This window comes from Miniopterus natalensis, chromosome 8 (genome assembly GCF_054644295.1).
Source record: "Miniopterus natalensis isolate mMinNat1 chromosome 8, mMinNat1.hap1, whole genome shotgun sequence".
In the NCBI taxonomy this organism is placed as follows: domain Eukaryota; kingdom Metazoa; phylum Chordata; class Mammalia; order Chiroptera; family Miniopteridae; genus Miniopterus; species Miniopterus natalensis.
In genome coordinates, this window is record NC_142088.1 from 41839298 (window position 1) to 41864656 (window position 25359).

At 38.6% G+C, this 25359-nt stretch overlaps 1 protein-coding gene across 1 annotated transcript in view; it reads left to right on the plus strand.

Moving 5' to 3' along the window:
• The first annotated feature begins 7267 nt into the window (after nucleotides 1–7267).
• TLK1 (tousled like kinase 1) overlaps nucleotides 7268–25359 on the plus strand; it is a 118419-nt gene continuing 100327 nt past the window's right edge. Inside the window, exon 1 of the mRNA XM_016203243.2 lies at nucleotides 7268–7562. Within this exon, the coding sequence (XP_016058729.1) occupies nucleotides 7424–7562 (139 nt within the window). The 5' untranslated portion in view covers nucleotides 7268–7423. The remainder of the gene's footprint in view (nucleotides 7563–25359) is intronic.

The following is a 25359-nucleotide window of genomic DNA, read 5'->3' on the forward strand; positions in this document are numbered from 1 at the left end:
CTGATGGATCTATTGATTACAAACCACCCTTAAACAACTTTCTCCTCTAAGTTCCCCAGATGAACAACAGTTAAGTAGGTAACTATTTACTTGACTTTCTCATAGTGGCAGTTTTAGAAATTTCATTGTAAGTCTTAAGACATTGCTTTCTTCCCTTAAGAAATCACCATTGATTTCCCCTTATATTAACAGCATTTTCCTTAAAAAAGAAAAATACTCTTTCTCATTTTCTTATAAAATAACAAATTTATTTCCCCTTAAGTGTGTGTATATAAATACTTAGAATCACAAAGGGCAGTTTCTTTTTTCTAAAAAATTTTTTTTAACTTTTTATTGTTAAGTGTACAGTTTGATGAATTTTCACAAACTAAACACACACTTCTAACCAGCATCTGCATTAAGAAACACATTATTATTTGCATCTCAGAAACTCCCCTCTGGCTTTATAGTGGCATTTTGATTTCTCTTTGGGAAGAAAGGAGAAGAAATGCTCATCAATATCTGACATTTTTGTATTGTTTTAAACTTTCTAAATATGTATGAGGTTATATATGTCTCTACTTATTTTTACCATGTATCTACTTAAGACATTTTAGCACTTATGTTATATTTGCTGGGAAGGCATTAAGTAATTTTGTAAGTCTTTAAGCTATGCAGTTGGAAAGATATTGTCAAAAACCAAGGATGTTTGATATTAATTTTTGTGAAAAGGAACTTCAATTTCTTTGTCTACCAAAAAAAAAAATCCTATTACAAAAACAAAGTCCAGCCTAAGGTTTTGGGAATCTTTGTTCTTCCCTGTAATGTGACTGAATTTATATTTTTGGTTTGATTTCATCAGTAAAATTTAGGATGAGTGAAGTAGAACACTAGATTACAATTGTTTTTTGTGTTTTCTTAGTCACTTTTCTAAGTAGATTGCTTTGTTAAGAGATACATTGTTGATTTTTAAGTCTACTATATGAGCACTATTTCCTTGCTGTACTTTGTTTTTGTAAACATTTCGTAATATGCATGTCTTTGGAGGACAGCTTCTAGTGGACTTTGGGGGAGGTAATATTGTTCTAAAGTTAATTATAATTTTTTTAACCTCAGGCAAAATGAATCAGTTTTGAGAATCTAGTAATTCCAGTTTTTGTTATATATAGACCAAGTCTTCCCCCATCCCCAAATGAGTTGATAAACCTGAAGGAAACCATTTCCATTGAAAGAGAGCAGTCGAAGTGTCATCTAGCCTAATATACACAAAACTCTGGAACTATCTCTGCAGGGATTTGGAAACCTAAATCTTTAAGCAGTGGTTTGTGAATTGGGCAGGGCAGGTAGAGCGAACTAAGTGAGATGAGAATTCTTCACAATCCAATACAATGAAGTCAGTTGTCTAAGCATTTATCAAAAAAACTGTTGAGGTACCCTAGCCCCTGTAGCTCAGTTGGCTGAGCATTGTCCTATGCACCTATAGATCACAGGTTTGATTCCCGGTCAGGCCACATGCCTGAGTTTTGGACTCAATCCCCAGTAGGGGGCATGCAGGAGGCAGCTGACTGATGGTTCTCTCTCATCAATGTTTCTCTCTCTCCCTCTCACTTCCTTTCTCTCTTTCTCTCTCACCAATAAAAATATATTTAAAAAACAACTATTGAGGTGACATGTTATATTGGCAGGGTAGGCATCTCGAGAGCCCCTATCTCTGTGAATACATTTGGGCAAAGAAGGAAATCAAACCTGGGGGTGAATCCAGGCAGAGGCACCAGGGTGGGCATCTTAGTTGACTCTGATAAAAAGGCCCAGAACTCCTCATTTCCTAAATATTTGTAATGTAATATTACGTACATATAAGAATAGATTTAATATACTCATATAGTTTAAAGAAAAATAATAAGACAAACATACTCGACCCCACTTAACAAGTAGCGAGCATGTTTGTTGATGCTTTGGAAGCCCCTGTGGGTTCTCCATGATCACATCCCCCCTTTCCCTGATGGAAGTAACTAACCACTCTGATTTCCGCTTCTCATTCCCTCGCCTTTTTTCTTTCCAGCTTTGCCACATACATATTCCCAATATATTATTTAGTTTTGAATGTTTCTGAATGTGTATAAATGGAACCAAACTGATTTCACCCTTTTTTAACTTGTTCTTTTAAATTAGCATTATGCTTGTGAGCATTTTAATCGTTGCGTAGCATCCTATCGTGTGAATATACCTAACTGTATCCATTCTCTTGTGGATGGACATTTGGGGGTTTCGTTTGGGGCTGCTACAAACAGGGGCGCTATGGCTTTTCTTGTTCTTACCTCCTGGCGCACATGAGAATTCCTCCAGGATACAGTCTTTGGAAGGAATTGCCAGGTTATAATATCTTCAACTTTACTAGGTAATACCTCATTAATTATTTTTTGCTTAGTTCAAAAGGGCTGGGGTTGCCAGATTTAGCAAATAAAATCATAGGATGCTCAGTCAAATTTGAATTTCACATAACAACAGATAATTTTTTTAGTACAAGTATAATCCATACAAAATTTATATTTCATCTGACAACTCTAACAAGGTCGATAAACTTTGCCAAATCACAAACACTAGGCAGTGAAGGGTAAGCGTGGGGGTGGGGTGGAGTATTTGGCCCTTTCTTCCTCTGCTAGAGTGGCCCACCCAGTTGTTTGCCAGCAGGTTAGCTCAGGGGGCTCCAGTGCTTGCTAACTAGCTGCATGGTTAATTGACTGGCTCATAACACTTGGGTTCGGCACTGACTGTATCCAGGGAGGTGCTAGATGTTGGGAATACAACTGAAAACATGACGGACAACGTCCTTGCCCTCCTTAGGTTTTAGCCAAGGCGGAGAAATGGAGGACAGTAAGGCAATGATCTGTGTACCACGGGAACAATGGTGTGCTGGTGAGGAGGCCTGGATTTGTAGCTTTTGCTGACTCTGGAGTCATAAATACTTTTACTATGGCCAATTTCAAGCTACCAATGTGACATCATTGAACTGAGTTGGGCTAGATGTACACAGTCTGCTCTCTGGGCAGTAGGAACTGGCTCTGGCATTCCACTGTATAGAGAGTCCTTAGAAGGGCCACTTCATCCAGTCTCTGCCCTCGTTTCTGATTGGTCTGGGGAGAAGGGGCCTAGACATTATTTCCTTAAATGTAGAAGGAATAAAATGTTAAATGGTTTAAAATATATTTATTATATTTATAATATTGGATGCTTTGTAAATATTTTTCCTATGGTATATAAATAGAAGTCTAATAAACATAGCTGTAAATTATGATGATTTGTCTACAGATCACAGTTCATAGCTCCCCTTCTGTATATGACCTTCTAGCTGGAGACCCTTGAAGACCTCTCCTGCATTACTCCCTTACCTGTATCCCAGCTCATTAATCCTCACCATTCATTCATTCCACAAATACTGACAGAGTGAGCCCTTGGTCTGTTCCACACACTGTCCTGGGGGCTTGAGTTCCTGTCATCATAGAGCACTCAATTCACAGAAAGAACATTTTCCTGTCTCTTCCAAATTCTTCCTAGGCAGATTTACTGCACTCTCCTTCCACTTGCACAGTTCACATCTGTGTTTTTATGCTGACTTTCTTTCTGGGAATATTTCCGCAAGAAAGCTTGCCACAACCCTTTCCAATCATCTTTTCTTTCCTTTCCTGAGATTTCTGTTTCATCGCAGAGTCACAGTTGTTCCTTTCTATCTGAATCAGGACTCTCCTGACTTTTCTGTATCTTTTCCTTTTGTGCAAGCTATCACTCTAGCAAACATTTTTTTGAATGCCTATATACTAACCAATGTGTGGGGGAACCTCTACTTACCACTTACTAGTTTTCATTAATCATAATCATTTTATAGAATTACGTATTTGCACAGTTTATGTTCAGGCCCTTTGAAAAGTTAAATTACTTAAGAAATACATGAGCCGCCCTGGCTGGTGTGGTTCAGTTGGTTGGGCATCACCCCTTGCACCGAAAGGTTGCTGGCCAGTCAGTGCACATACACAGGTTTCAGATCCCTGGTAGGGGGTATGCAGGAGGCACCTGATTGATGTTTCTCTTTCTCCCTCTCTTCCCTCCTCTCTCTCTAAAAAATCAATTAAAAAAATTTTTAAAGCCTGGTCGGGCGTGGCTCAGCAGTTGAACATCCACCTGGGATCCAGGAGATCACGGTTTGATTTCAGTTCAGGGCACATGCCTGGGTTGTGGGCTTGATCCCCAGTCGGGGTCGTGCAGGAAGAAGCCAATCAATGACTCTCTCATCATTGCTGTTTCTCTCTCTCTCTCTCTCCCTCTCCCTTCCTCTCTCTGAAATCAATAAAGATGTTTAAAAAAAACTTTAAAAAGGACTCATTGTACAAAATTTTAAAAAGAAGAGGAAATAATGATGTCATTTCACAACCTACAGCTAGGCATTATTAACTTTTTGGGGGGCATCCATGCAGTTATTTGTTAAGTATACTTACAAACTGGCATCATACCCACTTTTTCATTTACTGTACTGTGAAAATTTTATCTTTTTCAGTGTTCTTTAAAGACATGATTTTAAATGATGGCATGACATTTCATTTTCAGGCTAAGCCACGCATGGTTTATTTAATTAGTTCCCTGTTGCTGGCAGTAGCCTCTTTATAAGTACGTTAGTGTGGACTATCTTTAAGAAAGCAAGAATCAATCATTTAATTGTCCTTCCTCAGCAGCATTCATAACAAACGTGTAGCTAAAGTAATTGGATTAAGTATGTGCTGTGACTCCCCTAGTTACCGTTTAAAATGAAAGGAGTCAGTCTGCAAGCAATAAAACCCAGATTGGTATAAAGGTAACCAGAAGCTCTGGAGAGAGTTGGAAGATAACCTCTCACCTCTTTGGTGAGAGGAGCTGAGCTCTGTATTAAGTCTTGGAATTGTTAGGAGCTCTAGAGGTCACCTCGTGACTAACTTCTTTTTTGTAGATGAGGAAATTGAATCACGGATTGTTACCTGCTGGGACTAATACCCAGATCTCTAGACTTCCTTCCTGTCCTGTGCTCTTTTCACCACAACCAGCTGACTAAGCTAACTCTTAAAATACAGAGAGCATATTTACATACATTTACTTACATGTTGTCATAGAAACTGTTTCCCCGTCTAGTACATGTACTTTGGTTAAAAAAAAAAAAAGTAATGGTAAGGTCTTAGGTATGTATGTATTCAAGAAAAGAAAACCACTTAATAGCAAAAAACAAAAAATTGTAAACAATGCAAAAGTTCATCAGCAGGTGAATGGGTAAGTCAAGTGTGGGATATTCACACAATGGAATACTCCGCAATAAAAAGAAATGAACTATTGATAAATATAGCAATGTAGGATAATCTCAAAATAATTCTGTTGAGTAAAAGAAGCCAGACAAAAGAGTACAAGCTGTATGATTCCATTTATCTGAATTTCTGGAAAATGCAAACTAACCTAAGTGACAGAAAGCAGTCTGTGGTTCCTTGGGGATGGGGGTGGGGTGGAAGAGGGACCTCAAAAGGGTAGAGGAAACTTTGGAGGCTGGTGGATACACTCATTATCTGGACTGCAGAAGTAGTTTCAGGAGTGTAGGCACGTCAAAACTCATCAAACTGCCCATTTTAAATATGTGCAGTTTATTGCATGTCAGTTATCTCTCACTAAAGTTGTTTAATTTGTGAGATCTACCTACTAAGCTTGAAAAACAGCATAAGACTGGAAACTCACTGAGGAGTCTGAAGCATAAGAAAACTAAAATTACTTCTGCAGATAACTGACAACCACGGTTCTATCAGAGTAAGATAGTTTATCTGAACAGAAAATTACTGTAAGAAATGCAAAGTCATAAAAATAAAAGCGACACTTTGTCCCCCTGGCAATCATGCCATTTCCTCACGCCTCTACAGTTGCTCTGTATCATAATCTCCTGTGTTCTATTCAATTTGGGGCTTTTAAAGAGAGCAATAACCTTGTTGTATTTTTCCTAAAGGATTAGACTGCTCTATTATGTACAAGATGCCCAGTCCCTGGTATCTTGTACATATGTGGGTGTGTAAAAAGCTACACTGTATCTATAAATGTAAGCAAATGCTGTTATTTCGCTTTGAGGTTTTGTAGTCGGGACTCAGCAGCAGCACTGGAAACAAATTGGAACTTTCTAGAAACCATACTTTCTTCTACAAGATGAACATTGGACAGCTTCCCTAAATATGTGAATTCAGTAATCAAACTTGTCTTTTTAGATTTTTCATTTATCGTTTTAAAATAGAGAAGTGCTATACAACACATGCGGTGCACAACATCGGTAAAGATTCAGTTTTAGAAAACATTCATAAAGTTTCATTTCCACACTCTACCCCCAACTTATTTTCTTAGCTTTTATTCGGTAATCACTCCCATTCTGCGGACGGGGAGACGCACAGTAGTGCTCGTGGGTTTTCTGTGTGGTTTTTTTGCACAGCAGAGATGGGTAAGAGGAGCAACGCTCAACTTTTCAGTTCCATTTTGAGAAACGATCACAGCGAACTCCTGACGAACGACAGCCCGGCGCGAGCAGAAGCAATTCTCCCCAGGCAGGGTGTGGGTCGGGATCCGGGCGCGCTTCCGCGGCGGCGGGGAGTCAGGTGGCAGCCGAGCGGGAGCCGGAGCCAGAGCAGCGCGGCGGGGGCGCGTGCGGGGCGCGCCTCCCTCCGGCCGGCGCGGGGAGGTGGCTCCGGCGCACGGGAGTCCGCCGGCCCGGGGCTCCCGCGCCCGGCCGCGATCCGCGGGTGCGCCAGGGGCGCCCGCATCTCCTCCCTCGCGCGCTCCCTCCCTCCCCACCCCCCCGCCCCCAACCCCTGGCAGGTCCCTCCCCCAAGCCTGCTCCCGCGGCCGCCGCCGCCGCCACCGGAGGCTCAGGAGCCTCGCGATAGTGTTTGCACAGGCGGCGCGTGACGCCGCCGCCGCCGCCGCCTGTAACTGATGCAGAGGTTACCCTGCCGCCTCAGCCGCCACCCACCGCCCGCCGCTGCCGCCACCCGGGCGACGCCGGGGGCCGACGCACTGCAGAGGTGCCGGCAGGTTCCGCCCGCGGAAGTCTCCTCGTCCGGCGCAGCCCGCGCTCCGCCCGCGCTCGGACGCCGGCACCGGCGGACGCCCCCTCGACGCCTCCGCCGCCGCGCTCTTTCCCTCCGCCTCTTCTCCGGCGCGCCCGCCTGCTCCCTGGCGTCTCCCCCCTCTCCTCCTCCCCGTCCCCTCTCCTCCCCTCACCTCTTCCCTCTCCACCTCCCCCCTTCTCGGCTTCCTTCCCCCATCCCCTTGGCTCTCCCCTCCCTGCCCTCGCTCTCTAGCTCGCCCTCAGCGCGGCCCCCGCCATGACGGAGGCGGGTGCCGGTGCCGTTGCCGCCGCTGCCGTCGCAGGGGGGGAGTCGGGTTCCCAGAAAGTAGCTTGATGAGTGTCCAAAGTAGCAGTGGAAGTTTGGAGGGGCCGCCATCTTGGTCCCAGCTCTCCACGTCTCCAACCCCGGGCTCGGCGGCGGCGGCCAGGTCCCTGCTGAATCACACGCCGCCATCCGGGAGGCCCAGGGAAGGTAAGCACCGTCGCGCCCGCGCCCGCTCGAGGGCCTCCCCTCCCGTGCCGGGGTCCCCGCGCCCCCTCTGTCTCCTCCCCTCGACCTCGGGGTGGGGGATGGTGGCGAGGTGGACGCGAGGCCGCCCGGCTCCGGGGAGGTAGTGCGCTGGCTGTGGGTGGTGGTTCGCGGGTGGCGGAGGAGACCGGCGAGGGGCTGCGCGGTGGCTGGAGGGGACGGGGCGAGGCGCGGCGCACACACTCGTCTGGGGTTCTTAGGAGTCGGTCCTCCTAGGGTGGGAAGCCTCCCCCCGGACGCGAGCCCCTTTCTGCTCCATTTGCTAGTACACTCAGTACTCTTAACCTCCTGGCCTCCGGTCTCTGGTGGGTTTTCCCTCCCGTTGAAGCATTCATCCTCGAGCCCCCTCCCCTTCCCTCGCGCACTCCTCCCATAGAGGCGGTCCTCGCTCCGCGAGCTTTGCTGCTCAGGACCTGGAGGATGTCCCTCGTTTGCAGGGTCTCTGCCCTTTCGGGAGAGCCGCTGAAATTATCAAAGCCGACTTTGATCCCTTGCCTGGCTCCCTAGAGCAATTTAGAGGATAGACTGACTGTCTGGTGGGCAGGCTTTGAAAACCACCGCTTCAGATGGTTGCAACTTTCCTTCGCTATCACCTCCTGTGTGTTTAGTACGTTATCTCGTTACAGCAAGTCGGCTACTGTTCTTCTCTGACAGGGTCGTGGGTTTTGTGGGAAATATCTGCGTAAAGGTTACTGCAACACGCACCAGATCGGTTACAATTGTTTTCTAAGTTTTTGGCTTCTTGCATGTAAGTGTGCTGCCACCAGATGTAGCAGTTACACAGCTAGTAAGACACCGGAGTGCTTTTGACTAAAATTTCAACTTGCTGTATTTAACTTTAAGTGTACCACATAAAATGAAATTTGGGAGAACACGCATTTATGGGGAAAGAATAAATGTGCATGGAATCGCGTTTAACGCTCTTTTGTCTGGAAAACATTGAGCGGTATTCATCAGCAATTGGGAAATGGGTTGTTCATTCCCAGTTGTGTCACACAAGGAGATTGTAGCCACCTTTTCAAAAAAAAAAAAAGCTGTCTGGCAGTCCAGTAGTCCAGCGAATCATTTAAAGAAACCAGAAGCTTTGATTTGTGTAGAATCGGTGGGATTAATTTATTTAGAAAATATTTGTCAGTTTTTACTAAGAGCCTTGACGATTGTTAATCAAGTGTTTTGTGCCCTGAATTCACTGGTTCCGGCATAGCATTCTTTGTCATTTTGTTCCTGTGAGCATGTGTGAAAGTGACAATAGGCTCAAAGATTGGCATGAATTTGCTCTAGAAAATTCATGGGAAGGTTTGATTTATGGCATCCATTAAACATGCTGAATACATTGACAGACATTTTCCCCTTTCCATCTCACCCCCGACACTGAGTTGTGATTATTAGAAGATAAAAGTTTATTTGGTGATTTTTTTTTTTTTTTTGCGTTTGAAGATTTGTAAACGAATGTTTTAAAATCTAATTTGTAAATAGAGCAGTTGGCACTTTCAGCTTTTACGTTTGTCTGTAGTTTCATTAATAATGCTTAATGAAAGTGTTATGAATGATAGTATAATGAGTGAGAGTAAATGATGGTTTTGGGAAAGACTCCTTTTTTCAAGGCTATCCCTTTTTTCATGCGTTCATTCATTTCTTAAATATTGAGCCATTTTTGTAAGCTTGGTGCTGTACTGGATACTGAGGATATAGTGTTGAATTGTTCATCTGTAACACCTGTTACTAGTATTAGTAATGTGGGGGCTGCAAAATATAGATTGTGAGTTTCTGAGGTTCAACTTTAGTTTAAAAAACTTCTCTACTGTTCTGCACTTTTCCTGATGTTTGAAACATTTGAGGGATTGGAATAATTTAGCTTGAACTTCCAAATAACCAGAATTTTCCCAGCAGTTTAAATTATCATAGATTTTTATGTTATTTAAACCAGTGAGCCTTTGTTAATTAATGAAATATCAGGACATGCTTTTACGAAAGTTATACTTCACCCCAATTTACCTGTATGACCACAGTGGTATATTTCTTTTTGACCAACTGACATGTAAGTTAAAATTGTGTTATCCCTTCTAGGGTTATATATTAATCTTGAAGCTATAGTCTCAGCTTTCACTAATGCTAACAGGAATTGCATATATTAAGCCGCAGGTATCAAGGTGGAGACATTTTTTATTGCGTGGAATTTCAGTTTTTACTTTAACGAGTGTTTAGCATCTTTTCCAGGTATATATTTAGTATGTTGTATACATTGATGTTAATTGAGAGAACTTTTGACTTCTGGTGACTGCTAGTAAGAATTGTTACTGTAAATGAACTTGAATGTATCTATCAAGGAGAGAACAAACCCTGTTTCTTGAAAAACTGAGCCAATTTAATGTAATATAAATAGGAAATTTTAAACTTAAAAGAGATACACATGAATAGTCACACATATGAAGGTTATATATGTGTTGAACTTTTAAGCAAACTTAACTTTGAAAATGGGTTATTTTTAAAGATGTGACATAAGTAGCTGTAAAAATTATTTTGAAATTTTGATATATTTGAAACCCAGATATTCTAAGCTGATTATTTTTAATGCTTCATATTTTGGCTTTCTTCCTCCCTTTCTCACCCAACTCTCATTATCATATTAATGCAGTTTTACTTAATTACAAGTAAAATACACTCTTAAATATTCTAAGATTTAGGAATTGATTAGAATTTAGGGATTTGTATAATATAGTATAGACTACTTTTTTTCTTGGGAGTCCCAAACTTTTCCTTTATTAATCTTGGAAGTTCTCTGAGAGATTCTCAGGACGTAGTTACTAATTTCATGTTGGATCTTTTAAACCTATGATCTCTATCCTATTTTGTCTTTTAATAATCCTTTTAAGGAGGTGGGAAGTTAGGAAATTGAGTACATTTTCAAATAAAGGTCACTTTTGCTTTGTTGAGGCCTCAAAACTTATAGCTTCTTACTGGCTAGATGAGCAGTTGGGGTTTTATTTTTGTTTTAGCGTATCAGTACGTGGGTACTTTTGAATGGGTTATTGCTAAGAGTCAAATTAATGATTATACAAAAGACTTGTATTTTTGTTTGTTTGTTTCATATTACCAGATATGAATAATATGCTTTACTTTTATGTAAATAGTGAAAGTAGTTTGGTTAAAAAGATAATATCACAGCATAATTAAACTGTTGCTTTCTGTTTCCATATTTACAGACTGCATCCCTTAAATAGAAGAATTAAAATATTTGACTCGAGATGACTGAGTAATAATACTTGTAGGGAGATGTTAAAAATAAAGGTGTACCAGATGGCCCTTTAATTTCTTGAAGTCACTAACTGAAAGATGATAGGGATTTAAGGATTCTAGCTCATGAATAGATATGCTGTAGGGTAGGTATATTTCTTTTTGACCAACTAGCATTTAAGTTAAAATGATGTTAGTCCTCTCTAAGGCTTTATATGCATCCTGAAGTTGTAGTCTCACATTTCACTCATGCTAACAGGAATTGCATATGTGAATTCCCAGCTATCAATATGGAGATGGTTCAGAGGCACATTTACATGTTAGAGGAGGGAAAGAGAAAAGAGAGAAACCCAGGATAGTTAGAGGTCTGGGAATCTGCCCCTGAGAAATAGGCTTGCTTTAGCCTATTTGGTGTCAGGACCTCTTGACTCTCAAAAAAATTATTGAGGATTCCAAAGAGATTTTGTTTATGTGGGTTATGTCTATTAATATTTACTATATTAGAAATGAAATCATTTAAAAGTATTTATTAATTTATCTAAAAATAACATATTAACAAATTTTTTAACTTATGATAAATATTCTAAAACAAAAACTTTAGTGAAATTAGTGGCATTGTTTTATATTTTTACAAATCAATTTAATTTCTGACTTAGTAGAAGACAGCTGGATTTTGCTTCTGCTTTCAAAAGTCTGTTGTGATTGTTTTGATTGAAGTATGTGAAGAGAATCCAGCTTCACATAGGTATGTAGTTGGAAAAAGTAAGCTTTTAATAGTTTTTTGAGAAGTTGTATATATTAATTTTTAATATTACACCCAAATTCGACAAGTGCCGGTTTATTTAAAGGATTACTTGCACTGTGGAGATACATTGTATTCCAGAAGTGTCTACAGGGCCCAGAAGATATCTATGGACCATACATTTAGCCTAAAGAAGAGACTACTTAAAAGATGGGAAACGTGATGGCTGTTTTCATTCAGGTATTTCAAACACAAATAGAAGAGAGAATAAATTTATTCTGTTATTTTAAAAGGCAGACCAGCAGATGGAAGTAAGGAAGGCATAGATGGAATTCACTATAATTTTTTGACAAGAATGTAAGAACTGTATAGCAGCTAGACTTACCCAACAACGTTAAAGAACTGCCTCTTGAAGCATTTCGCTGTAAGAATTTAAAAGCAGACTACAGGGACATTTTAGGGGGAGACAGAGATAAATTCTGTAGATTCTTATTTTGGGTACTATTGGATTAAGTTACTTAAGGTCCCATCCAATTTAAAAATGTAAGCATTCTCTGATTCTTTGAAAATCCCTAAATATAGTTAAACTGTACTTATATATCCATGAATGTTTTTGAATATTCTCCTAAGTCAGTAGTATGAAGCTATTGTTGACTTTATTACTATTTTGCATTTTTATTATGCTTTCCTCTGAGGTTTTTCCTGTATTTTTTGGAATCAATCCTATCAGTCTTCCTGAAATCTCTCTAAGTTCCCTGTGAAATATAATAAGCTTTGAAGACATTTTAGGGAATCAGATGCTGCTAATGATACAGTATAGTAGAGTTGTAATATATTTGGGCACAGAACTTTAGAATACTGCTGGGGGGCTAATTTTCAATTTTGATATAAACTATCAACAGTCTGTATAGTCTTTTACTTGTAATTGTTTATGTGATTGCAGAAGTAATATGCTTAATCTGTTCTAATGGTTTTAAAGCTAGAGACTCTGAAAAGAGGACATATGAAGGAAAAGTATTTAAATTGATCTCTCTTGAATTTAAAATGTATGTTAAAGACATAAATAAAATAATTCTAATTTTCATCTTATTCAGAGCATTATTCATGTAATATTTATCATTACCTATAACAATTCACATTTTTTTGTTTTTAATCCTCACGTGAGGATATGTTTATTGATTTTAGAGAGAGAGGAAGGGAGAGAGAGAAAAAGAAACATCGGTTGCCTCCTGTATGCACCCCTACCAGGGATTGAACCTGAAACCTAGGTATGTGTCCTGACGGAGAATCCAACTGCAACCTTCTTGGTGTACCGGATGACGCTCCAGCCAATTGAGCCACCCAGCTGAGGCAACAATTCACATTTTAATTTTATATGGAACATAATCTCTTCTGTGAGTTGTATTGAAAGGTTAGATTTTAGGTGGTGGGAAGTTGGGCATAAATTCTATAGCTTTCTTGAGGTCAACTTAATAAATGTAAGTGACATACAGCTGGAGACTTTTTGTACTTGTTCCATTTCGATTTAAAGCTCATTTTCTGTAGAAGAGACATAGGAATAAGTCACTTAATTTTATGAAATCCTTTATGCATGTTAATAATTTCCAAAAATCTTAGAATAATTTAGAGGAGCAGTGTTCTAACAGAGAAGCAGCAGTATGGTACAGATGAGAAAGTGCATCATTGATTGTAGTTGGAATCCAAGTGTATGGTACAGATGAGAAAGTGCATCATTGATTGTAGTTGGAATCCAAGTGTAATCTCTGCTTTGCCATTAACTGGCTGTGTAACCTTGGGCAAGTTGCTTCTCTTTGCTTCAGTTTCATAAAATGAAAATTATAGAACAGAATGGGGCCTTGGAAGCAAGCAAGTCTAAACCTCTCATTTTATTGATGAGGAAACTTAGATAATTTTTCCAGGCTTTTACTATGAGAGAGTTGGGAGCAAAATTCAGGTGTCTGACCCTCTCAACTTAGTGCTTTTTCCATTATATTTTGTAGCTTCTTTTCATTTGTAAAGTGAAGGGATTGGATTTGAGACTCTCAAACCTCTACCAGCTGAAAAGTGTTATTCTTTTAACATTAGTCCCAATATAATTAACTAGAGGGAAGTTTGTGTAGTGGGGAAACATTTTTGAACAAGCAGTGTGACCTTTTCAGGGTTATGATTTGGTTTGTTAGGAGAAGATAGTCATCTTTGTTATTACCAAAAGGTTTTTACGTTTAGGAGCATGATAAATAGCATGGTGGGCCCAGCCCAGCGTGGCTCAGCGGTTGAGCATCTATCTACCTAGGATCCAGGAGATCGCCGTGCGATTCCCAGTCAGGGGACATTCCCGGGTTGCGGGCTCAATCCCCAGTCAGGAGGCAGCCGATCAATGACGACTCTCTCACCATTGATGTTTCTATCTATCTCTCTTTCTCTCTCTGAAAATCAATAAAGATATATTTAAAAAAAAAATAGTGTGGTGGGTGATCTTGTTTTTTTAATGTTCTATATTCTAAAACACTGTTTTGAATATATCAATAACTATGTAAATTACATAAACAACAGTGTGGTGCTCTGAAGTTAATTTTGGTGATTGCTCCTCAGAAATTATTTCTGGACTATTTGCCCCCCTGAGTTAGGTGCCTCTGTTTCTTAGTGTCTTATAGGATTGTTTATTTCATAGCACCTCCATCATGCTCCTTTTGATTATAGTTTTATTTATGTTGCCTACTAGACAGAAAGGTCTTGAATTCAGAGACTGTTTTGTTCATTTCTACGTTCTCAGTATGTAGTAGGTAGGATGTCCTCTATAGACTTGGCATCCAACAGAAAATTTTGTTGAAGACCGTTAAGTTTTCTTTAAAATGGAGTGATTTCTGTATTTTAATATGTACATATTTGACATTCAGGAAGATGCTTATTTTAGTAATTCTCAGGTAAATTAGGTTTTAGAGAGGAATATAGCAGTAACAGTAATAGCTGAAATTTGTTGTTTGCACATGTTAATTCATTTAATTCTCATAACTCTGAGATATATTCAGTTATTCTCATTTTACAGGTGAGGAAGCTGAAGCACAGAGATGTGAAGAAGTTTGCCCAGTGTGACACAATATAGTAAATGTTAGTGCTGAGATTTGAACCAAGTGTGCATTTTAATTACTAGAATATATTGCCTAAAGTACAGAAATTTGGTTTTGGTTAATTTCTTGTTTTTCCTTAGCAAATTTAATTTACTAACCAGTCTCTTAGGCTCATTCAGTTTACCTTTAAACTTTCATTATTTTTTTTTACATGAGTTTTACACATGTGTGAAGATAAGATTAAAAAGCACACACATTAAAAATCTAAAACCAAACAACCCAATTTAGAAAGTTATACCAGCTGTGCAAACCTTACTTACATTTCATATTTTCAGATATGGTTAGTGGGAAATGTTAGAGGTACACTAATGAAAAATCTTATTTTCATGTTCAATCTGAATTGGAATGTCATTTTACCTTAATATTTTGGCCTCATAAGCCCACCACAGCCATAACAAACATCAGGAGTAGTCCAGTTACTGTGGAGGCTTTCTAACCTGGTACAGAAGGCTCAAATGCGTTAGTTGGGATCTTTGACTTAGTGTTCAATATGGGCAGGGAAAGGAGGCTTGAAGCTCAATTTACAAGCTCATCTATAAGCAATATTTTTTAAACACTTAGTTTTAGTTACTTCATTGCATACAAAACAAATCCCTTGGTAACATTTATTATTTAGTAAATATAACGAGAATCAGAATTTGAATGGGTTGATAGAAATTCAAAGCATAGTGTGGAAAGATGTGTAGAGCTGACCCAGGTGGTTAGGATGTGAAACATCTTCTCAGTGTCTTCATTATTAGGTTTGAAACTGTGAATTTCAAAAAGACATTATACCTATATTTAAGTAAAAATGCTTATATTCTACAAAACTGCATTAAAAAACCAATTGTGAGTGGTTTGAGGAGGTAGCTTATAATACTGGTTCTTCACTTACGTGGACTATTAAGAATTGGTTGTACTCATAAATTTGTGCCTTATCTGGAGAGAATGACAAACGTCTAGATTTATATTTTTAAGCTTTAACCTCGTACATGCTGATATTGTTAAATGTGGTATATTGTGTGATTTCATGATTTTTTAACACTATGTATGTGCTTTCTATCTGAGATGAATATAGTGCCACTGGGGAAGGTCGGTCATAGCTGTTTTCATGAAGCCAGTTCATTTTGTTTTTTGGTAAACTCTGTGTGCTTGCTTCTTTAAAAAATATAGTTTTTCCTTTTTCTGTTCATGGGTCTTTAAAAACATCACAGTAATTATATGGTTTAGTCAACTTTGTTACTTTTAAAATTTATTTATTTATCTCATTTATTTTAAAAATGCACATTTGGCCCGGCCAGGATTGCTTAGTGGTTGAGCATCGACCTAGGATCCAGGAGATTGAGGTTCGATTCCCAGTCAGGGCACATGCCCAGGTTGTGGGCTTAATCCCCAGTATGGAGTATGCAAGAGGCAACCAATCAGTGACTCTCATCATTGATGTCTCTCTCTCTCTTTCCTTCTCCCTTCCACTCTGAAATCAGTAAAGACATATTAAAAAAACAAAACAGAACAAAAAATATGTGTCTGGTTCGAGGCACTTTGTAAATCGTAACTCATTTACTCGTAACAATCATATGAAATAAGTACTACTATATCCCTATTTTACAGATAAGGAAATTGAGGCACATGGAGATTGACATACCCAAGGACATATAGAGAATATGTAGCAGAGCTAGGATTCAGACTAGGTACCTGAGAACATTTTAAGTAACAGTTACTATTGATTCTGTCAGCATTATAACATTGAATGGATGTACTGTAATTTACTTAGTTAACCATTTTTCTTTAGGTAGAGTTTTAGTCATGATTCTTTTGCTTACCTGTGATAAAAACTTAACACAGCTTTGGTAAATTAAAAAAGTAATTTATTGGTTCACATAACGGAGTTGTCTGTATGGAAGAACATGAAATGGCTTTGAAACAGCTTAGATCCAAAATTTCAAATAATGTCATTGAGCCTGTTTGTCTCCATTTTTGGGTTCTTCTAGCCTCTTGCTTGTGTAGTCTCAGACACATACCATTGTAGCTTAGCAATTACATTTGAAAGACAACTTCTCTTTTCTGGTGTCCACATGTCAGTTCTGGGTTGATGCTAATGTATTCTAATTGTCAGTTCCTTAACCAGTCATTGGGACCTGGGTGATGAAGTATGTGTATGGCAAGGTAGCCATTATGGCTGTCAGTAGGGTGAGTGAGGGAACCCACAAAAGCCATGGTTGACAGTCCCCTTAAAATCACAGAGACTAGGTGAGTGGTAGTTTTCCTGAGAAAGGGGATCTTGTTGAACAAAAACAACTACTTCTATAGGTAGTTAGGTTATCTCTTTCTTAAAATTTCTTTTTAATTTTAATATTATATTTTGTCTATTATAGGTGATGATATAATGAATATCTTTGAGTAAAAGTGTGGGGTTTTTTTAAGGCAATTTCCACTGATAGAATTTACAGGGCAAAAAGTATAAATCAATTTTAGGACTTCTGATAAATGTTGCCAGGTTATTATTGAAGGATTGTACTCATTTCATCAGTGCATGAAATGGGCATGTGTTTTTTTGACCTAGGTAGAGTTCAACTCATCCTAGGAATTACTGGGCTTGAATATTAACACAGTGCCTTGCATTTAACCAAAGGGTTGCAAACCTGATACTGAATATGTATCCGATCTAAATTACCAAATGCTTTATTATAATTTCTCTGGGCATTTCTCACTCTCGCTATTTAAATTTTTTTATTTTATTGTTTTAAACAACAACAGAACCAAAAGGCTAATAAGTTGCAGCACCCTGCAAGACCATGGCCCCTACCCCTCTTGCCTTCCAGTGTCTCCCTACTCTGACCTAGTTGACAGCATTATACTTAGTTTTTGGATATTGATACCGTATTTTAAAAGCATTAGAAGGTTTGTGTAACGTATCAATGTAAGTAATAGTTACAAGCACATATTTGTTAGACCTGGGTTCCAGTTTGGGTTTTTGACACTTACTATGTAGTAACTTAACCTCAATGCCTCATCCATAGGTTTTCTTGATTGTAGGATAGGATAGTAATAGTAACTACTTCACAAGGTTGGGAGAACTAGATAGGAAATTGGTGGCGTATTAACCAGTGAGTATGTGTTAACTATAACTATTATACGTAGATATAATGGTGCTTTACAGTGTAAATTTTTTCTTGTTTGTTTAAATTACAAGACTAGGGAACAAGTACTATGTGGATAAAGATCCCAGTGACCAGAGCAAACTTGACTTACGTGGATTGTCTCCCTGACCTGTTGAAGAATTCTAACACAGTTGTGTCTGACAGATTTCAAATGGTGTTCTGAATGGATGCTGTCATCATTTTAGTTTTTGTAATTTTTTTATGGCTTAAGAATTGATCAAATTTATGAGACACACTTATAACATTTAAGCAAGCGCCAGGCACTTAGATTTGGATTAGCAGTGTTTGTGCTTTATCTGTGATATGCAGAAGTAGGCTTTAAAGTGCTACATTGAAAATTATAAAAGGGTCCTGCATTGTGTCTGTTTGTGTTCTTATTTGTACCAAGGAGAATGCTTTTTATTTTTTTAAATTGATTTGAGAGAGAGAGAGGTTGATGTGAGAGAGAAACATCTATCAGTTGTCTTTATGCCAACTGGGGATAAAGACCAGGGATCAAACCTATGACCTTTCAATGTAGGGGATGATGCTCCAACCAACTGAGCCACACTGGCCAGGGCCTTATTTCTTTTCACTGTATAATATTGTGGCATTTATTTTATGCATATAATAATTTTTCTTCCTTTGAATTACTTCAGTGTAGATTATAATGACTTGGTTAACTGGGCAAAAAGAGATGAATATATATATTTTTAAAATATATTTTTATTGATTTCAGAGAGAGGAAGGGAGATGGAGAAACAGAAACATCAGTGATGAGAGAGAGTCATTGATTGGCTGCCTCCTGCATGTCCCCTGCTGGGGATCAAGCCCTGCAATCGGGCATGTGCCCTGACCGGGAATTGAACCGAGATCTGGATCACAGGTCAATGCTCAACTGCTGAGCCACACTGGCTGGGCAGGAGATGAATATTTTGATGTTATTTAATGTGTATTGTCATTACTGTTTTTCCAGTAGGTAAACTAGGATTTTAAAGTCTATTATTGACTCTCAGAGATGAATCAGTTCTCAGAGTGTTAAGAGTTTTGTAGAAACTTTATTGGCATAGTTGATTCATTCAGCAAGTATTTCTGGACCTGGAGCCTAGCACTGGGAAACAAACATGTATAAGATATATTCCCTGCCTTCTGGGAGCTTGTTCAGAGTCTAGTGAGGAAGATTGTAATTTGTAATATGTAATTTATACTTTTAAAAAATACCTTGTGGATCAGATACAACAATATGAATTGCCAGCTTTCAACTTCTGGTATAAACAGAAGCACTGCAATATAGTTGCAGCATATACTAGATCAAGATGCTGCTTATTGGTCATTTGGTTGCTGGAAACAAACTTAAGAAAAACAAATTTATGATTAGAAGGATATAGGGCTGGGTATTCCTTAGAATCCAGTTAGACCTCAAGGGCACTGAACTAGAAACTGGAAATTCAGGAACCTTGGTAGCACTGTTCCCTTGTGGATCATAGAGCAACCCTTTCCAGTGCTGTGAAGTAAAGTTCTCTAAAAATGAAAAGGGGGAAGGGAGGAAATTGTATTTCTATCATAGAGGTGTGAACAAAGCACTCCCTAGAGAAGGGAATTAGGCAGTTTTCCTCCAGTTTATTAAATGGCATCGTCTTGTTTCAGTTGGTATGTCTTGATTGCAAGTGAGCTTCAACTTAATATTTGTATTAAAAATTTATTGCCAGATTTTCTTGAAGTCTGTATCTTAGGGATTAGAATATGTGATTGTGATAGCAATCCTTGCTATAGTTAATGGAACCATTTTCTCCATTATGGTTCTTCTTTTTTAAATACTGTATATTTTCCATTGCAGAAAGTTTTATACTTTGATTAAATTTAATACCAATTTTTCCTTGTGATATTTTAAAGTACATGTCTTTAAAAGTCATTACCCTCTAAAGTTTTAAATACTCTAATTTTAGTGTGATTCAGTTTATTTTATTTTTAAAATTTTACATGGTACTGTACCTTTCATTATTGAAGCATAACACATACAGTAAAACCACACAAATAAATTAACACTCAGTGAATTACTATGAACCACAAGCTGGATAACTGTTGCTAAGTAGAGAACATTGCCATCACTTGAGAAGCCCCCTTTCTGCCCCATCAGCCACTCATTACCTTCTCTCCAAAGCAGTCACTATGCTGACTTAATGGTGCCTGTTTTTAAACTTTATATAAATGGACTCACACAGTGTATGTTTTGTTTCTAGCTGCTCCACATAATGTTTTTGAGATTCATCCGTGTTAATTCCTGTAACTGTAGTTCATTTTTATTGTTTTAGAATATTACTTTGCATATACCGCAGTTTATTTATAAAATCTCTTGGTGGATGTTTGGATTGTTCCCACTTCTTAACTATTAATAATAATGCTCTGTGAACATATTTATACCTGCCTTTTTAGTACTGTTTGTTGAGCGTATACCTAACGGTAAATTTACTGGATTATAGGGCATGGGTGTATTTGCCTTTAGTAGATACTGCTAGTTTCCCAAAGTGGTTGTAATACTTTACTTTCCCATGGACAGTGTGAGAGTTTCCATTGCTCCATATCCTCAACAACAATTGGAATTGTTAGTATTTATTTTTACTGTTTTAATGGATGTGAAGTGGTGTTAGTGGTTTTAATTTTTATTTCCCCGATGAGTTAAGATGTTTACCATTTTTTTATGTTTATTGGCTTTTGGATATCTGTTGTGAAGTGCCTTTTGAAATCTTTTGGTGAGTTTTTGTGTTGTTTGTCTTTACAAAAGAAAATTACTTGAAGGAATTCTTTTTGTATTTTGCATAATAAGCACTCTTTATTTCTTATTATAAACATTTCCCCCCTATTCTGTGGTTTGCTTTTTCCTTCTTTTTTTGGCAGTTGAGAAGTACCTCAGGTGATTGCTCTAGGGCAGCATTTTTCAACTGGTGTACTGTAAGAATTTTTTAAACATGCAATACCTAACTATTTAGACTGGGGCACTGACCTCTGTTTCCCTTAGATTGTCAAATAAAAAGATGACAACAGCCAACACAACAACAGCCGCTCCATGTGAATGAATCAATATCATCCCCCCCCCCCTTTTAGTCAGATCGGCAAAAAATATATTTTTTGGTGTGGCACAGAATTTTAGTAATTAGCTTATGTGTGTCATAAGATGAAAAAGGTTGAAAATTGCTACTCTAGGGTTTACATTATGCTTCTTCTTACCAGACTCTATGTAGAAACTGCTCTTGTGTAGCTCTACCCCGTCCTCTTCTTTGTTGCATAGGTTGCCACTATAGGTTACAAACACCAAATATATTGTTATAATTATTTATATAGTGTTACGTCTTTTAAAGAAATTGAGATAAGAAAGGAAAACATGTATTTATAATTTTTGTACTGACCTTATCATTGCTGGTTCTCATTTAATCCTGTAGATTTGATTTACCATTTGATATCATTTCCTTACTCCAATTAAGTTTGGCAGGTTTGTCCCCACCTGCCTCCTTTGTGCTATTATTGTCAGATATATTACATTTAATTCAATTATATGCAGTTGTGTGTGTTTTTTTAATCAGTTAAGAGAAGAAAGGAGGAGAAATACACAATTATGCTGTCTTGATCGGCACTGATGTTTTCTCATGTAGATTGGAATTACTTTCTGGTGTAGACAGAAGGACTAATTCTGAGTCTTCTGCCAGCTCCAGTCTACTGTTTTGCTCCTTTGGTAAATTTTCTTTTCAGTTATTGTACATATCAACTTGAAAATTTTCATTTGACGATTTTGTACAATTTCTGTCTTTTCATTGCCATCCTCTCTTTCAAGAGACATTGTCATAGTACCTTCCTTTAATTCTTTAAACATGGTTTCCTTCTGTTCTTTGAGCATATTTATAATAGCTGTTTTGAACTCTGCTGAATTCAACATCTGATGCTCAGTTGCCCTGACCATCAGAGATGACTTTGGTCTTGTCCCCTTCTCTTTGTGTCTTTCCCTTATCTCCCCATTAAACTTTTGGTCATCTCTATTGCTGTCACACACAGCTGTCACCTTTCACTAATTGCTAGCTGATTGCTCTGTTGTTTTCATCACTCCTGGGGCATAAATTGCTCCACAATTCTGATTGCATTGAGTTAGGTCTCTGCAGAAGCCAGGTGTTTCCAGTCTTTGAGACTTGTGCTTTCCCTCTAGTTCTCTCTGTTAAACTTCTAGCTGGTCTTTGCCTTAGCTTGTTGCTACTACTATCATGGAACTACCAGCCTTATTTTAGTTGTTCACCCCCAGGATCTCCCTAGTTTTGGACAATGCCCTTAGGAATGAGCTTCCTGTTCCAAATAAAGTCAGTTCCTTAGTTGGAGAACAGAGCTTCCTGTTCTAACAGCCTACATTTTTCCCTGGGAAGAACCTCTGCCTTCTTCAGTGGAGTTAGGGGCAGAGGCAGGAGATCACTTGTCTTGCAGTGATACCCCATTCTTAGGAGTAGGGTACTGGGTAAGGATGGTAACCCCTCTGGTCAGGAACCTATGCTTTATGGATGGACAGTTGGGACTTAGTATTTTTAGTGTACAAGTACCTGAAATAGAGCTTCCTTATATGTGGGGGCTGGTTGGAGGGGAGGGACTCCTGGTTTCTCATTCATGCCTTCCTGGCTTAGAGTTTCTGCAAAATGGAGCAGAGGCTGGGGCAGGAGGTAAGAGATGCCAGCAGCCTTGTGTTCCTATACAGGGTAGTGTAGCTCCTGTGGTGCCCGTCTGGCATAGGACTTCTGTCACCCTGAGTTGTCCGGTGAGAATGGGAGTGGCTTGTGGCTCCTATGTTACAGATGCTTGCTGTTCTCACCTCCACTTAGTATATTTTCTTGAAAAAATGTTTTTCCATTTGCTGTATGCCCTTAGGACAATTTCAAAAGACATTAAATGGTTTCTTGTTTAAAAAAAATTTTTTCACAGTTAAATGGTTGTTTCATTGGAGAGATGGTCTGCTGAGCTTCTCAATGCCACTGTTCCTGAAGTCCCACTCTCCCATATTGACTCTCAGAAACTTTCTTATTATGATTATGCCTTTTATATTTAGATCTATAATCCTCTTGAAGTGATTTTGTCTGTGTGGTGTGAGGTAGGAGTAAGTCTCAAGAATCGTTCTTTCCTGCTGTTTTTCAGTGCCGCCTTTTCTTTGTGGGTCAAATATTTGTGCCCAGAAACAGGTCTGTTTCTCGGCACTCTATTCCGTATTGTCTGTGTGTCTGTTCTCGTGCCATACCATACTATCGTGATTACTTTGCTTTAAAATTAGCTTGGTACCCAGTAAAGCAAGATTTCCTGCGTTTTGATGGGTGGCCTTGTAGAGATGCTCTCGAGAGATTTCTGTCACCTGGTTATGCAGTTGAGCACTGAACTGGGTCGTGCTATGAAGGGATTTTACAGATGTAACCAATGATACTGATGGACAGGCCTTAAAATAGTGAGATTATCTTGGGTTGTTTGGATGGGCCCAGTGTAATCACAGAAGCCCTTAAAAACAGAATTGGCAGAAAAGAAGGCAGAAGAAGGAATTAGGAGAGAGATGGGGGCACAGGGAGAGGTCAGAGGGGCTTGACTCAACAAGCATGGAAAAGACGAGGCCTGTTGCTGCCTTTGAAAAGGGCCGTGAACCAGGGTGTAAGTGACCTCTAGAAGCTGAGGCCAACCCCCGTTTGACAGACATTAAGGAAATGGGGACCTCTGCCCTGCAATTGCTTGGAACTGAATTTCGCCAACATCCGAAATGAACCTAGAAACAGATTGTCTCCTAGAGCGTCTAGACAGGAACACAACCCGGCCGACACCTTTATTTCAGCGTTGTGAGACTCTAAGCAGAGAGCCAGCCGAGCCATGCTGCGCTAAGGTGTCTGACCCACAGAAGCGGAATAATGGGTTCTTTAAGCTGCCAAGTGTTTGGTAACTTGTTAGGACAGCAGTGGAAGAAGAATACACATTCTATTGATTTTCTTCAAATTCTTCAAACAAACAAACAAAACCCCCCCTAAAACCAACAAATCAGTCTTTTAGGGGTTTGATTGAGATTGCGTTGAATCTATTGGTCCTATCTTTACAATAATGAGTGTATATAGTGTATTCCCCTCATCATTTCAGTAATATTTATAGTTTTGTAATAATCTTGCAAAATTATTACTACACTTCTAGATGTTTTATTTTCGATGTTATAAATGGTATGTCTTTTAAACTTTTTTTGTATTTTTTTCTGATATGTAGAAATTCAGTTAATTTTTGCATATTGACTTGGTAACTAGAAGACTTGCTTGTAATTCTGATAATTCATCTCAACTAGATTTTCTATAAACAAGGCCTATGAGTGATAGTTTTATTTATCTTTCTCAGTCCTTATATTTTTGTTTTTCTAGCCTTATTGCAGTGACTATGACCTCCAGTACAGTTTTGAATAGATTGGTTATACACATAGTTCCAACCCTGGTGTTGTTACTAATTTTAGAAGTTGGGGAGAATTTTTCAGTATTTCACAGTTCAGTACAAAGTGGCGAATTAGTTTATTGCTCTTTAAGTATTAAGCCAATCTATGTTCCTGGACAAAACCCAATTTGTGAGCTATTGTTTTTGTACAAACTACTTGCTGACCTTTCCTTTAGTATTTTTGTACCTTTAGTACTTTTTGTGACCTTTCCATTAGTATTTGTGAATGAGATAGGTCTCTAACTTTCGTTTTTGTCAGGTTTTTTTATCAAGGTAACACTGGCTTCATGAAAAGAGTTGGGAAGTGCTTTTTCTTTTACCATTATCTCAAAGAATCTATGTAAGAAGGGTGTTTGAATATTTGGTGGAATTCACTGAGGAAGCTTTTTAGGCCTGGAGTTTTCTCTGCAGAGAAGTTTTAAGTAATGGCTTCAATTTCTGTATCATAGTGTTCTTTAGAGTTTCAATTTTCATACCAGTTTTGGTAAATTGTGTTTTCTGGGAATTCCTCCATTTTGTCTTAAAATTTCAAATGTGTCTGCATAAAATTGTAAATAATATTCCCTTAAAATCGTTCTATGTCTAGGACCTGTAGTGATGTCCTCTTTTTCATTCCAGATAGTTACTATCTGTGTCTTGTCTCTTTTTTTGCCTTGATCAATCTTACCAGTTTGTAGTCTTTTCATGGACTTTTAGCTGTGTTCATTCTTTCTGCTTGATTAATTTTTGTGCAGATTTTTATTGTTTCCCTTTTTGACTGTTCCGGGCTTTAATTTGCTATTCTTTGTCTAGATTTTTGTGACAAATACTTTGGATTTTCAGCCCCCTCCACACCCCCACATGTATTTGAGGTTATAAAGTTGCCTAAGCATGGGCTTGCTTTCCTTTTTCAATTTTTTTTTTTTTTTTGCTTTTTTGAAAAAAAAAAGTATAACATAAAATTAACCATTTTTAAAGTGTATGTAATTCAACCCCCCCCCCGAGGTTTTGATATGTGCATGTCCATGTATATATGTGTATGTTTGCATATTTCATTCAGTTTAAAACAT